We start from the raw sequence: 14,997 nt of genomic DNA, 5'->3' as shown, positions 1-14,997 counted from the left end.
CTCCGTCCAAGTAAATCACCTTGGGATGCGCCTGTGTTACTTAGGAGAAAGAAGGACAACACCTGGTGAATGTGCGTGGATTACAAGAGACTAAACAAAGTGACAATCAAGAACCGCTATCCTCTGTCTAGGTCAGATGACCTAATTGACCGTTTAGTCAGAGCGAAGTATTTCACAAAGATAGATTTACGTACTAGCTACCACTAGATATAAATTCATGAAAGGCACATCGAAAGAACCGCCTTTCGGACTAGGTATGGCCATGACGAGTTTCTTGTATTACCTTTTGGGTTGACCAATGCTCCAGCCACTTTCCAGCAAATGATAAACGATCTTTTTCGTGAACATTTGGGGAAGTTCATGGTGGTATTCTTGGACGATAATTTAGTCTACAATCGTACTCTTGAGGATTATGTTAGACACCTCACGATTGACTTGACTATTTTAAGACAGAATCGACTCTATTGTAAATTAAGTAAATGTGAGTTTTTTATGACGGAAATTATTTACTTGGGACACAAGGTCACAAGAGATCGGTTGAGCATTAACTATGACCGAGTTCGGAAGATTTTGGCTTGGTCGATAATGAGACAACTTCGTTCTTTTCTCGGTTTTGTTGTTTTTCTTTGAAAATCTGTGCGGGAGTACTCTCAACTCACACTACCAATGAATGACTTGTTGAAAGGTCGTAGACGTAAATCGAATCAACCTATCCCTTGGAATAATGATTTGGAAGATAAAGTCAAGGAAGCCCCTACCTTAGCACTACCCAATCCTAGTCGGCCTTATGATCTTGAGACTAATGCGAGTGACTATGCGATAAGGGCTGCTCTATTCCAAGATGGTAGACCTGTTGCTTTCGAGAGTCGAAAGCTAAACGACACTCAATCTCGTTGGCCAACCCTTGAGAAGGAACTTTATACTGTCATTTACGCTCTCAAGATTTGGAGGCATTATTTATATGACTCCAAGTTTGTGGTATTGATTGATCATCAATCAATCAAGTATGTGTGTGATACGGATGATTTGAGAGGACAGAAAGCTAAATGGATAGAGTTAATGCAAGATTTTGATTTTGAAATACGTTATCGCAAGGGGTCCATGGATAGTGTAGCAGATGCGCTTAGTCGGATCAGAGAGGTAAATACTTTGTCGTTCACCAAGATTTCCACCAACTTATTTCAGTCATTGAGAGGGCTTTGCAAGACTGATAGTTATTTTGGTCATTGAGAGGGCTTTGCAAGACTGATAGTTATTTTGGTCCATATTGGCAGAGGATCCAGGACGGGAGCTCATTGATAGACCAAGACTCAATGACTGAGCAGGAATGGTTTACTGTTCCGTAATGACAAAATTTGTGTATCACATGTCTCGAACATTAGGTCCAAGATTCTTTCACGATGCCCCTTCTGCTGAACACCCAGAGGTACACAAGACATTAGCTTTAGTGAAACACACTTTTTATTGGCCAAAGATGAAAGAATATGTATCCTCACGTGTCAGATTTGTCAAGCAAATAAAGTTGAACGCTTTAGACAGGCTGGGATGTTGCATCCTTTGCAAATCCCAAGTAATAAATGGGAAAGTATTTCCATGGATTTTATTACCGGATTGCCAAGAACACATCAAGGCCACGATTCTATTTGGGTTGTGGTGGACCGCTTGACAAAGATGGCTAGATTCCTACCTACACGGAAAACTGTTACAACTACGCAATTAGCAAGGCAGTTTATCAAGCAATTGTTTAGACTATATGGTTTACCGCAAGACATAGTTAGTGATAGAGACTCTAAGTTTACAAGTGACTTTTGGAGACTTGTTTTTGAGAAGTTGAAAACAACTTAAAACTTAAGTTCCTCAGATCATCCTCAATCTGATAGCCAGACTGAAAGGGTGAATTAGACTTTGAAGGACATGTACGGTTTACCGCAAGACATAGTCAGTGACAGAGACTTTAAGTTTACAAGTGACTTTTGGAGACTTGTTTTTAAGAAGTTGAAAACAACTTAAAACTTGAGTTCCTCAATCATCCTCAACCTGATGGCCAGACTGAAAGGGTGAATCAGACTTTGGAGGACATGCTTCATGCGTATGTCTCCAAAAGACAAGGTTCATGGAAGGATTATCTTCTTATGTTAGAATTTACATAACAGTACTAAGCATACGAGTACAGGTCCTTTTATGCTTATGTACGGATTTCAACCTAGATCACCTGTTACCGTGGGATTTTCAAGACTTCAGCATGATGCAGCACGTACTTTTTTGCAAGAAATGTTACAAGTTGCGAAGGAATCTATTAGAAGTGCTCAAGACAAAGACAAATTTTATTCTAATAGACATCGTTCACGAAGAGAGTTCTCTAAAGAAACGATGGTGTATTTGCGAGTTCCGAAAGATTCCGAGACTTTGCGGACAGGTCAATCACCGAAATTATCCCCTAGATACTACGGACCATTTCAGGTTATATGCTGGATTGGTTCAGTTGCATATGAATTGGATTTGCCTTCTCATGTGAAAGTTCATCCTGTATTTCATGTCAGTAGACTTAAGAAAGTACTGGGTGGAACAACTCAGATAGTTACTCCTCAAGAAATCATAGATGTCGAGGATATGACATTTGTGCCACACGAACCGAAAAAGATTCTTGGATTTCGTGAAAGACAATTGCGGCATACGCTACTCACGGAATACAAGGTCAAGTGAAAGAATCGTGTTGAGGAGAACCTGTAACTATTTGGCTCTCCTAGCTCTATTTCACATGATTAAATTCACTTGAATCGTGTTGAGGAGAACCTGTAACTATTTGGCTCTCCTAGCTCTATTTCACATGATTAAATCCATGCCCGGACACCAGATAGGTGGAAGAAGACATGGGGGCAGGTCCATAAGGTTTGAGTAAGAAAAAGCACCATTCTTGGTCAAAAAGCAAGAAAAAGCAAAAAGTCAAACAAGGTAGACCGCGAGCCAAGGGCACCATTGGAAAGAGGAGACTGAGCCGAACCAAAAAGCTAAAAGAAACTTTCTCCAAAAGCAGCTCTAAGGCCAAAAAGCAAGGCCTTAAAGCCAAAAAAGCAAAGCACCACAAGTTGAGTAATATTTTATTAATAAAAGTAAAAAGAGCAAAAGTAAAGGCAAAAGGAGAAAAGCAAAACATAAAAAGGCAAAGCAAAAGCATGAAGGCTTTTTGGCAAAAAGCAAGGTCTCTTACGAGTATAAAAAGGATTGGACTTCTCTTGTAGTACCATGAACAAGATCATTGAAGATTGAAGGAGATCATGGAGTATGTGGGGGCATTCATTATGATCATGGAGTTCGCTATCAACACCTTCTCCAACTTGCTTTTCAGATATACGGTCAACCCTAGACTTGTACGGGCATGTGCATGGGCGATACGTACGCGTGTACGGAGTTGTACGGACATGTGCGGAGCTGTACGAACAAAAAATTCAAAAACCCTAATACTACTCCAAAAATCTTAAAAACTGCTTTTTCGATGTTTTTATCTATATATATACCTAGATGAATCCAAGAACATGCCCAAATTCACCTTTTAGGAACGTGCATGTTATATACTCATGGTGGTCAACCCACAAGACTATATAACTATCAACTCCATTATGCATAGTATGGACTAGATACTACGACAAGATAGTTGGAGGTTTTTATCACCCAAAAACCATTAAAACAGGTTTTATATCAATTTTCTTGCCAGAATGACCTTTTCCATGCTTTTCTTCATCAAAAAGGTTGTAGGAGTTGTGGAGATTACTCACGGGAACTTGAACTACTTGAACTTGGATTTGAACTTGGATATGAACTTGGACTTGGATATGAACTTTGACATAGAGCTTGGACATGGAATATAAAACTTGGACATGAACATGGAGAACTTGGACATGAACATGGAGAACTTGGACATGGGCATGGAACTAGGACATGAACATGGAGAACTTGGACATGGGCATGGAACTAGGACATGAACATGGAACTTGGACATGAACATGGAATTTGGACTAGGACCTGGAATTGGACTTGGACTTGGATCTGGACTTCGACTTGGATCTGAATTTGGATTCATTGGACTTCAATGCATTCAATTTGGATTTGGAAATTAGATTTCGTACTAGCCCGGTGAGAGATACTTGTGGGTCATCCCCGTGATGTGCTCGACATCAGAGATCTCGTGCCTCGACATCGACATCGACTTGGATATCCTACATCCGCATATCTATTTGTTTTGTATTCATTGATTGTATTGATCCTGGCCAGCGTGCCCGTGGATTGTTCTTGAATAAATTCTTGAAAGGAGGCGGGGCCTCTTCCCCACTCAATATGGTGTACTGTGCAAGATCCCTCTATTCCCTCCTCTCCCCCCTCTCTCTATATCTCTATCTCTTGGACACGTGATTGAGTCTATCACGGCACGCCCTGCTGGGCTTGCAGACGCTACATGGGAGACATTGATTACCCTTCAGAGGGACTACCCCGGATTTTTACTGAGCTCAAGAGTGAGCTCTTACAGGAAGGGGAGTATGTCATGTGCACAGAGTGTATCTACCGTATGCAACACGCACACAAGACTAGCTTCGAGGCTTGGGAAAGCTTGGAGCTAGGCAGGCTGATTGGTGAGCTGGGCAAGGGATAGACTGACGGGCAGGCACCCAAGTATGGACGGGCGGGCGCCCAAGTGTGGACGCCCGATGACTGGCCAAGAGCCTATAAAAGGGTGGCCAAGGTTAGTCATTTGTTCATAGAGTCTCGCGAATCTTTGCAAAAGCTCTACGGTCAAAAGCCTCGATCTAGTGCAGACGTGCACCTGCTTCATGCAGCCGAGGCCAGCAGCAGTCTCAAGGCCTGCTAGGGTAGCTCCGTGGCACTATGGGACATCACGGGGTAGAGATTGGTCGGTGCGTCTTGCTAGAGCTCAACTCATGGCTCGGTGGGGACAACCAAGCCTTGTGGGTTTTACCCACAGCTATCATGGTTGGGTGGTGAGTCGCCCTTCACGTTGTTTTGCAGGTTTCGTGTCTTGTTTTAGGAGCGCACTACGAGGAGATCCGCGGGGATCTAACATTTGGACACTAAAGATGGCAAGTTTTGTCATTTATAGAGTGATTGGCTAAATATAGAACGAGCTTGGATATTTTTAGCAAGGAGAGCCACTTTTGGCAAAAAGGAAAAGCAACTATCATAATTTTAGGCTGGTCGGCTCTATCTTAAGGGGCATGTGCTGAATTCGTAAAAGGCATAAAGGGGCAGCTCTTTTGGATGGATGTGCACAAGCACACAGGTTGGCAGCACGGCTGGTTTCTCTCTCTTCTTTCGCCTCTGATCTGGCCAAATGCTGCTGTGAGTTTCCACCTTGTGTCTCAGGCTGGCCAACAGTAGTATGATTAACTCTCCTCCTCTCTGCTGATCGACACATGTAGGCCGACAGCAGTGTTGTGTTCAAGCACACCAACAACAGCTGGTTTTCACTCTCTTTTTTTCATCTCGGCCGGTTGCTGCAGAAGCTGGACTGGCCATACAGCAGCCATCTTTTCTCTCCCCCGCTTTCATTGCTGCAGAATTTCTCTCTTCTGGCCACTGGTGAACTGGCCGTACAAGTTGAAGACCGGTTGGAACTCTTTTGTGGCACTGACTTGGCCTGGCTTTTGTGAAGAGGGCTTTGTCAGAGTCTCGTATGCTGACGAGGATGTGTGTGGAAAATGTGGTGCAATTTGCACCCTCACCTTGGATTCTTTGTAAAGCTTCTACGTAATAAAGAAGTTCCTACGGGGGGGCGGCCATTCCAGCTCAGCGTGCTCTGCATGTCCACATCACACTAGGGAAAGCATGAGCGTGACATGGCTGAAAAACCCCAAATTTGACCAAGACTCAACCATGAACATGTCCTATAAAGTGACTAAATAGTAAGGACATCTCCACGTCACACCGCTCGAAGGTGACTAAATGGTAAGGACATGTCCACATTGCACTACTCGAAGGTGTACATGTGGCGTGCATGCAGAAGCATATTGAGAAAGCAAATTGTCTACCAAATCTAACTACATGCAAGCCCTAACGCTAGACTTATGCTATCTTGGCAAGCTATGCAAGATTGGCTTATAGCTGAAATCCTAAAGCACATGCAAAACTTGCTGAAAGTGCAAAAACGCAAACCATAATTTATTGCATGCACGTCAGGCAAACTACATCTCTGGATGACCAAACACGGCGGCAGCCAGGCTGACCCTATGCTCTAATACCAACATAACATGACTGCGGAAGTGATTCTAATTAACACTAAGCACAAAATGAAATTAATGCTAAACAACTACGCAAACAAACAATAGAGAAGTTCGTGTAGACCTAGTCTATTCTATATTACAAAAATATGAATTCCGACTTTGCGTTAATGTAAAACACACAAAAGGTCTACAAATCTGATGGTTCAAACACCTTGGTGGCTCTGCAGACTCTGAATGATCTACAATGACCCTCGACTTGCCCTTATATAGTGGCTAAAGGATCGGCCACCACCGGCTAGGGTTGGCCGGTTGGCCAACTATGCTAACTCAGTACACTTAGATATAATGTATCCAATATCCATCCACACTGACTGATCCTTGGGTCTGCGAGACTTCATCCAAATATTTCAATGTTCCTGTGATCAAGGTACATTATTATGGAACACCGTAGGAGAATCCAAAAAATGGCTGTTTTGTTGCAATATCTTCCTCTATGTAAGATTCCTCCCCAGCCTCTCAAGATGTCCAGCATCTTCCCTTGTAATCAAATCCCTCTTCAGAAATATAAAAGATCTTGTTTCTACTTGTTTTGACCTTGAGAGAGAAAATATTCTAGAGAGAGATTATTCAGATTTTGAATATTTTTGGATGGAAAAATATCTCTTCTTATTAAAATAAGTTCCCCCAAAACATAAGTTCAAAAAGATTTTCAGAAGGTACATTAGAAATCAATTATAATCTGTTCAGAAGGCCTTATCCTAGGGTCCAGGTTTTCTGAAAATTTTAAATTAAGGTTTTGAGAGACCAATCAAATTCATCCAAATGTGTGGAGAAGATAAATAGAGGAAATAAAGAAAATCCTCCCCAAAAATGAGTAAATACTCACATAAGATAAAGAGTGGACTAAGGACCAAAGGAAATACTAAAAAAATGAATTTTTGACACCTCACAATGAGAATTCTCCCCTCATGAAGGAGGCGCCTATTTCACATGTGTGGTGAAGTTTTAAATTATCAAAAATTGAGATATTTCATCTCTCCTCTCTCCTAATTCAAGTCTAGTTCCAAAAAGTAAGCTAAACTAACTTAAAAATGGTCAAAAATTGGCCAAACTGATCTGAAAAATTCTAAATTTACTTGGTTAGGAGCTCACTTTTTCTTATAAATGGAAGCCTCCCTCTTTGTTGAAGCTTAATAGTGTTTTATGCACTGTTACTCTACTCCTCCCAAGAGCCAAGAATTGTGAATTTCTCAATAATTCACTAGTTTTTAACCATTCCCTCTTCTAAAGATTTGGTGGCCACTCTTGTTGCAAACAAGAGTAGATCCCTCAAACCATCAAGCCAAAGAAAAGCTCCCAGAATTCATGCAAGTTAGAAATCTTATATTTTTCTTTATTCTTTTAATGGTTTTCTAATTTTTGTTTTGTTTGAAATGATAAATAGATGCTATGCCTTGTTGGAAAGGCTTTCTCCCTCTCTCATTCTTAAAATCAGCCCTTCTCTATCCTAGTTAAGTAATCTAATTGTTGGAATTAAACTTTTCATATTGTTCTCTTTTAAAAGTGAAAATTGATTAGTCTAGAATGCTTTAAACCAATTGAGATTAATTTTTAAGTAAATTAAAAGTAAAAAAATTTAAAAAACGATCAACCATACAAAAAAGATTATGGCGAAATTTTCTAAAATTTTGTGAAATAAGTTTTATCTTTTATTATTCTAAAAGAATAATCCCTATCGTTTGTGTATTCTAAAACTGTCATTTTCATTGTATGCATAGAAAAATGCATAGTAAAAATATATTTATTCTAAAAGTATTATTTCCATTAGATTTAAATTCTATGCATAGAAAGATACATATTGATTACTTTTTTATTATAAAAGAGTGATTTTCATTAGATTTAAATTCAATTATAAAAGAGTGATTTTCATTAGATATAAATTCTATGCATAGAAAGATACATATTGGTTAATTTTTTTTATTATAAAAGTGTTACTTTCATCAAAATGGATTTTTATGCATAAATAGATACATAAAAGAATATTTTTTATTATAAGAGTGTTACTTTCATCAAAATGGATTTTTATGCATAAATAGATGCATAAAAGAATTTTTTTATTATAAAAGTGTTACTTTCATCAAAATGAATTTTTATGCATAAATAAATACATAAAAGAATTTTTTTTTAGTACAAAAGTGTTACTTTCATCAAAATAAATTTTTATGCATAAATAGATACATAAAAGAATATTTTTTTATTACAAAAGTGTTACTTTCATCAAAATGGATTTTTATGCATAAATAGATGCATAAAAGAATATTTTTTATTATAAAAGTGTTACTTTCATCAAAATAAATTTTTATGCATAAATAGATGCATAAAAAAATATTTTTATTATAAAAGTGTTACTTTCATCAAAATGAATTTTTATGCATAAATAGATACTTCATCAAAATTGATTTTCATGCATAAATAGATGCATAAAAGAATATTTTTTATTATAAAAGTGTTACTTTCATCAAAATGGATTTTTATGCATAGAATGATGCATAAAAGAATTTTTTTTATTGTAAAAGTATTACTTTCACTAATATTGATTATTATGCATAAAAAGATACATAAAAGGATTTTCTTTTAAATAAAAGTGTTATTCCCATAGAAATTGAAATTTATACATAAATAGATGCATACAGAATTTTTATATCAAAATAAGAGTTCTCTTTAATCCTTGTTTAAATCCCATGAATATGGATAAATGAATTAAGTAAATACTCTGTGAAAGAAAATTTTATCGTTTCATATTCTCTAGGATGATAATAAAAAAATTCAAAAAATCTATCGAAGTCGGAATTGTAGTTAAATGATTAATTTATCCCTCATAAGAATTCGTGATTAGTTTTGAGTTCAGTTAAGCAAATACTCAATGAATGAAATTCAGTAAAGTAGTAATTCAAATATTACCCTTCGATCAAGAGAGTTCAGAGAGAACCTTTCCGGTCTAAAAACCTGAATCACACTATGACCAAGACATAACTCCTTCGTCAGTTTCAAGAATAGACGATGTGACAAGTTCAGTAATCTACACTCAAATCACCCACCGAATCTGAAACTAAGTTGAGACCTTTGATTTTGATCTGAGGATCAAGATTACAGAATTCGAGGAATTCTGCTTGAAAATCCAGACCTGTGATCTAGAAGTCTTGGGATACGGAATTAAGATATATCCATTGTATTCAAAAGAAAATCAAAACTGAAAACTTGCATAGAAACCCTGTTTTCTTAAAGGATTGTCTTACGCCAGAATGCTGAAGAAAACATTTGGTATATGTGTTTTTTTCTAAGGGAAGTTCGGTTGCAATAGCTGGCGGGGAGTGTTTAAAGAACGGCTCACGCGGCAAAAACTTACCCAGATCTTGACCAGCCTGGGTATGGTGTAAAATGGTGTGCTTCCGGTACGATGGGCGACGGCCGACGAAGCGGTCCCTGAGTGAAGTGCCAGGATACCTAAGGAGGATCCTGGAGAGTTCTGACCAGGCGATGTACGGGCTCGCGGTGCGTAGGACACCCATGCGTATGTCGTGGAAGATATATATATATGTATGATGACGAGAAAATTATTATAATCTTGTTACTGGATCTCGTTGTTGACCTGGTGGTCTCAACGGAGAGTCCAGAGTGATACTATTTTGTGAGAAACAAGGATTGAATGGAAAGTTTTGAGTTGTGACATCTGTATCTAGAAATTGTTTGTCAATGGATTGTTTTATAAATTAAAGTTTAAAGAGCAGTGTGTGAGTATCTGTATTCTAAAGCAAAAGTTAAGAAAGGCTTTCAATTATGGGTGAGTGAGTCTTGTCTGGTTCTACTATTCCAGTGGTTGGGCATGGTGGCTAACCCATGGACCGGATGGGTTTAGACTAGAATCAGTAGAGTTTTAATAATAAAATTGATTAATAGGATTACACTTAGAACTCGAGTAGTTAATTAAAAGCCTGAAGACTTCTCAAATGAATAGATCAACGGCTGTGCCTGATTCAATTAGGAAAAAAGCGTTGATCCCTTCAAGTTAAGTCTGTAATAGTTTCCTTCTATCTGGTTTATTCAGATGAAGGTTAGTTCAGTATCTTGACCTCGTTAGAAAAATTCGTTAAGAAAATATAAATGGTGGAATCGTCCCCGTTTTCCGGACGTGAGAAATTTTCCCGGTTTCGGTTTTTGGAATGACCACACCAGCTTAGTCTCGTGCCTGGACATTCGAGAGCGAGGCCCCGAGTGAGAAACCCTGCCCTGCACAGAGGAAGTTACTTCCACTGCTATCATCCCGGAATCCGGTGCACAAAGAGGGGTAGTGGGATCTCACAGTTGGTATCAGAGTGCTGTTGTAAATTTACGTAACAGCAGCAGAAATTGCTTAAAAATTTTAAAGTAAATCTGAAAAATAATGTTTTCGCTTGTTAATATTATGTTGAAGGAACTTCAAAAATTGAAAACTCATAAATTGAATTGAAATTTATAGATGGATATTCCGAATCTATCTGACATTCCTGAACTCTCCCAGAGTCAAGATATAATAGCCTTTGCATTTGAGCACCTCATCAACTCTGCTACGACCCGAGTAAGCAGAGTGAGACTCGCACGTCATTTTGAGTGTCTTTACTTTCCTGATCCTCTTGAGCGACGTCGGTGTATGTGGTTCTGTGGAGGACGATATATTAATGTCAGTACCACTCAGCATCAGAGGCTCAGGCAAAATATTTCCTTAGCCATGATGCTAATAAGGCTAGGACTTGTTCAGTATGTACAACTCTTTGATCGTTCACCCAAGAACTTCAGAACTTCATGCAGAGTTTTTAGGCTTCTTAGCCGCTTTATCCCTAGAAGTAGAATTACAGCACCTCTTTTTGTAATGAATCATGTGTACCATGGTATGTCTCCTTCGCAATTTCGCTTCTTTATGCGTATACGATTGAGGCAGTGATTTTGGGGAGCCGTAATACTCTATGTATATATCGAAAACTTTTGATAATAAATGATGTTTTTCAAAAAAAAATATTCAAATTGTTTTCATGATTGTGAATATGGTTAATCTTGTTTCATGAAGTATGATGAAATAATTATCTGTTTAAAGAATAAACCGCTAGAAAAAAAAAATCATAAATCTGTTGTCAAAGTTAAGTTGACGAAAATCTTGTTTTGTCAGAGTCATGAGGCGCGCGGCCCGTGCAAGGCAACCGGATCCTCTAACCGATGACGAAGAGTTAGATCCGGATGTTCGAAAAGCCCTGCACAGATCCCAACCTGGTCCCTTCAAGGGTGAAGGGAAACATTTAGGTGAAGTAGTGAAAAAATACATTGAGGCAATGGAGGAATACTTTGATGTAATTGGCTACAATGAGAGAAGCAAGATGGCTCTTGCCAGGTTAAAGATTATGGAAACGGCAAGGATCGCTTGGAGGAATCACTACGAGACTAACCGTCTCGACCGGAATACCCAGACTTGGACCAATCTTAAAGCTTACCTCAGAAAGAGGTTTTGTCCTCTGGGCTTCCTTGAAACTAAGATGAATAAGTTCTTGGAACTAAAGCAGGATAGCCGGACAATTGAAGAGTACCATCAAGCTTTTGCCCTTCTCCTCAAATATTCTCCACAATTGGATGAAGAGCAGCTGATGGCCAAGTTTATTCGAGGAATGAACGAGCCATTGAACACCTTAGTAAAGAATGCCAAACCTGTCTCAATGGCCAAAGCAGTAAGAATGGCAAAGGACTTTGCCAAGGCCTTTGTAGTTAAGGTCCCTCCAACGCCTGCACCCTCTTAACTTTAAAAGATTCCAAACCCCGAGAAGTACTTCAAACTTTCCTCTCCCAAAGAGACAGCAAGACCCAAATCAGAATCTGGATACTGGAAGATTCAGAAGTGAAGGAAGATCCTTCTCCCAGAACACTTTCTCAAGAGCCCCATCTCTTTCAAGGATTCAGAGGGATAAGCTCAGAAGCGAGAACCGGTGTTTTGGATGCCAGGATTTTGGTCACCAGCTAAAAGACTACCAGGGTTTTGATCATCAGATGGGTTTAGACTTAAAATCAGTAGAGTTTTAATAATAAAATTAATTAATAGGATTACGCTTAAAACTCAAGTAGTTAATTAAAAGCCTAAAGACTTCTCAATAAATAGATCAACGGTTGTGCCTAATTCAATTAAGAAAAAAGCGTTGAATAGATCAATGGTTGTAGTGCCTGATTCAATTAGATCAATGGCTGTGCCTGATTCAATCAACGGTTGCGCCTGATTCAATTAAGAAAAAAGTGTTGATCCCTTCAAGTTAAGTCTGTAATAGTTTCCCTTCTATCTGGTTTATTCAGATGAAGGTTAGTTCAGTATCTTGACCTCGTTAGAAAAATTTGTTAAGAAAATATAAATGATAGAATCGTCCCCGTTTTTCGGGCGTAAAAATTTTTCTCGGTTTCGGTTTTTGGAATGACCACCAGCTTAGTCTCGTACCCAGACATTCGAGGGCGAGGTCCCGAGTGAGAAACCCTGCCCCGCACAAGAAGAAGTTACTTCCGATACTATCATCCAAGAAATCCGGTGCGCAGAGAAAGTAGTGGGATTTCACACTCTACTCACGATGTGCCCTTTAGTAGACTCTCAAAGAGATACTTTGAATTCCTACAAAAATAAAGATTAATTGTAGAAAAGAGAAGTTCAATAACTCTTTGTTGCACATGGCAATATGACAAGAAAAAATAGCCAAGAAGAGTAAATCCCCTTACTGTGAGATTCTATGCTAATAAAATTAGGGTCTCGTGTACTGACAAGTTGAGAGTTTCATAATCCTTGGTGGAGCGGCTAGGGCTTCAAGTAGTTACCACAAAAGGTGGCAAAGGGCTAGGGTTTTGTGTACTCGTCGGGGCAAGTTTCATGTAGTCATGACAAGGCTCATAATAGGGTTTATGTACTCATGACAAGGCTTCCGCTACAGTGAAGCACGTACCAGAAGATGGGGCTTCACTTATTGGCAAGTTGGAATTGCAGGTCAGCGCTTCCACAACAGTGAATCATATAGCAGACTTTAAGGGTTTCACCTACTAAAAAGGTAAGTTAGAGCTTCAGGAACCCAAATGCCGGCTATGTGATTCACTGTAAAACATCAGGACTTTTTGAAAAGATGACAGGTTGCACATGAACCACACGGCAGACAAAAGGGTTCCATCTAAAGATAACAGACAAGGGGTTGAATCACACGATTAGGGTTTCCTCTGCTGAGAGGATATGCAGGAAAAAAAAACGCTTTCGATAAAAATAACCAATGGTTTAATCAACAGTGAGCGTCATGAACAAATGTACTGACAACACTAGGGTTAAAAGGACAGAGAAAGAAAGAGCGCACCAGGAAGAGGGGAGAGGGGTTCTCCTTGGTGCTCAGCGGGAGGCGATGTCGACCTACTTCTCATATCGGCAAAAGCAAAGCGAATCTGCGTTTCTTCCAAAAGTGGGGTTCTTAAGTCTTCACTGTTGCTGCTTTGGCTTTGGTAGTCGTTGGACATGCCTTTACGCCTTAACTGAGTTTAACATTCTGTCCGCCATTTCTCCCAATTTTCAAAATTCCTTGTATTATCCTCAAAGCTGTTGTCCCTACACAAAACCAACACAAAAGCTGTTGTCCCTACACAAAACCATCAAAGTTGCATCGAGCAATAAGAACATGGCGAGAGAGACGTTCCACCCACGATGTAGAAGTGGGCCCTAGTGTGCACACCCACTCACCAACCCATTTCCTACAAGGCTTCCCCCAACAAGGTACAAATTACAAATTTCTAAGGTGTTTACAAGCCTCCCATTTCCTTCCAGGCACCCCCCAAGTTTCTTAGGTGTTTACAAGCCTCCCATTTCCTTCTAGGCACCCCCCAAGTTTCTTAGGTGTTCATATCACTGTCGCATTAGCAAGAACGACAAAAGATGAACAAGGGAAACTCCACGCCCATACCATGTGGCCAGCCCCTACCCACAATTGGATAATGTAATTTTTTCCAAGACAATATGGTACCAAATTTTTCAAATCACAATTATTAATTAGTTTGGTGGAGGACCTTAGCACTAAAAAAAAGATTTTGTAAGGTTGCGCTTGCTTGTAAGGTTGCAAGCTTGGAAAAATCTGGCAAAGAGAGAGGGTCGATGCGGTGAGTCGACACGGAGAGAGACCTGGGTATTAATTAATCTTAGCGTAGTCTAAGGTATTAATTAATTAATCAAGCTCGATAAAGGGTAGTGTGTGAATAGAGGGGATAGTATGATAGATGTAAGCTTTTGTAAGTTTCTTAGGTGTTCATATCGTTGTTGCATTGGTAAGAACGACAAAAGATGAACAAGGGAGACTCCACGCCCATACCATGTGGCCCACCCCTACCCACAACTTGAAAATGCAATTTTTGTGTCGAGACACTATGGGTTAATGTAAGTTTTTGAAACCCTATATTATTTTAAACCCAATGTCAACTTCATCAAAATCACCCAAACTTTTTTCAAGCCAAATATCTACATCTAGTGTAGCACATGATGAGGACGTGCACACGTAGATAAATCACCTTAGACATTTTACATCTTGATAGCTGCATCACAAGTCATGTCCAAGTGGCATCCTCTAGACTCATGATATCCCAAATTTTACATCTTTAAAGGTCACGTTCTTACGACATCATGTTGACTAATACACATTCTCAACTGCACATTCTCAACAAGATTCACATACCGATTTGTAAAAGAGTG

General features: G+C 39.2%; 1 protein-coding gene across 2 annotated transcripts in view; it reads right to left on the bottom strand.

Annotated features, from left to right (window-relative positions):
- LOC147625366 (lipid phosphate phosphatase 2-like) overlaps positions 1-13,964 on the bottom strand; it is a 35,656-nt gene extending 21,692 nt beyond the window's left edge. Inside the window, exon 1 of one of the 2 annotated variants that reach the window (XM_086818694.1) lies at positions 13,622-13,964. In XM_086818694.1, coding sequence (XP_086674820.1) covers positions 13,622-13,778 — 157 coding nt within the window. In that variant the 5' untranslated portion in view covers positions 13,779-13,964. The remainder of the gene's footprint in view (positions 1-13,621) is intronic. The other variant, XM_086818695.1, reaches the window with a different exon arrangement.
- Positions 13,965-14,997: the final 1,033 nt, after the last annotated feature.

The sequence above is a fragment of the Cibotium barometz genome, chromosome 24 (assembly GCF_041138505.1).
Source record: "Cibotium barometz isolate CiBa-2024 chromosome 24, ASM4113850v1, whole genome shotgun sequence".
Lineage (NCBI taxonomy): Eukaryota > Viridiplantae > Streptophyta > Polypodiopsida > Cyatheales > Cibotiaceae > Cibotium > Cibotium barometz.
The sequence above is the reverse complement of the archived record's forward strand: the minus strand, read 5'-3'. Positions and strand labels throughout refer to the sequence as shown.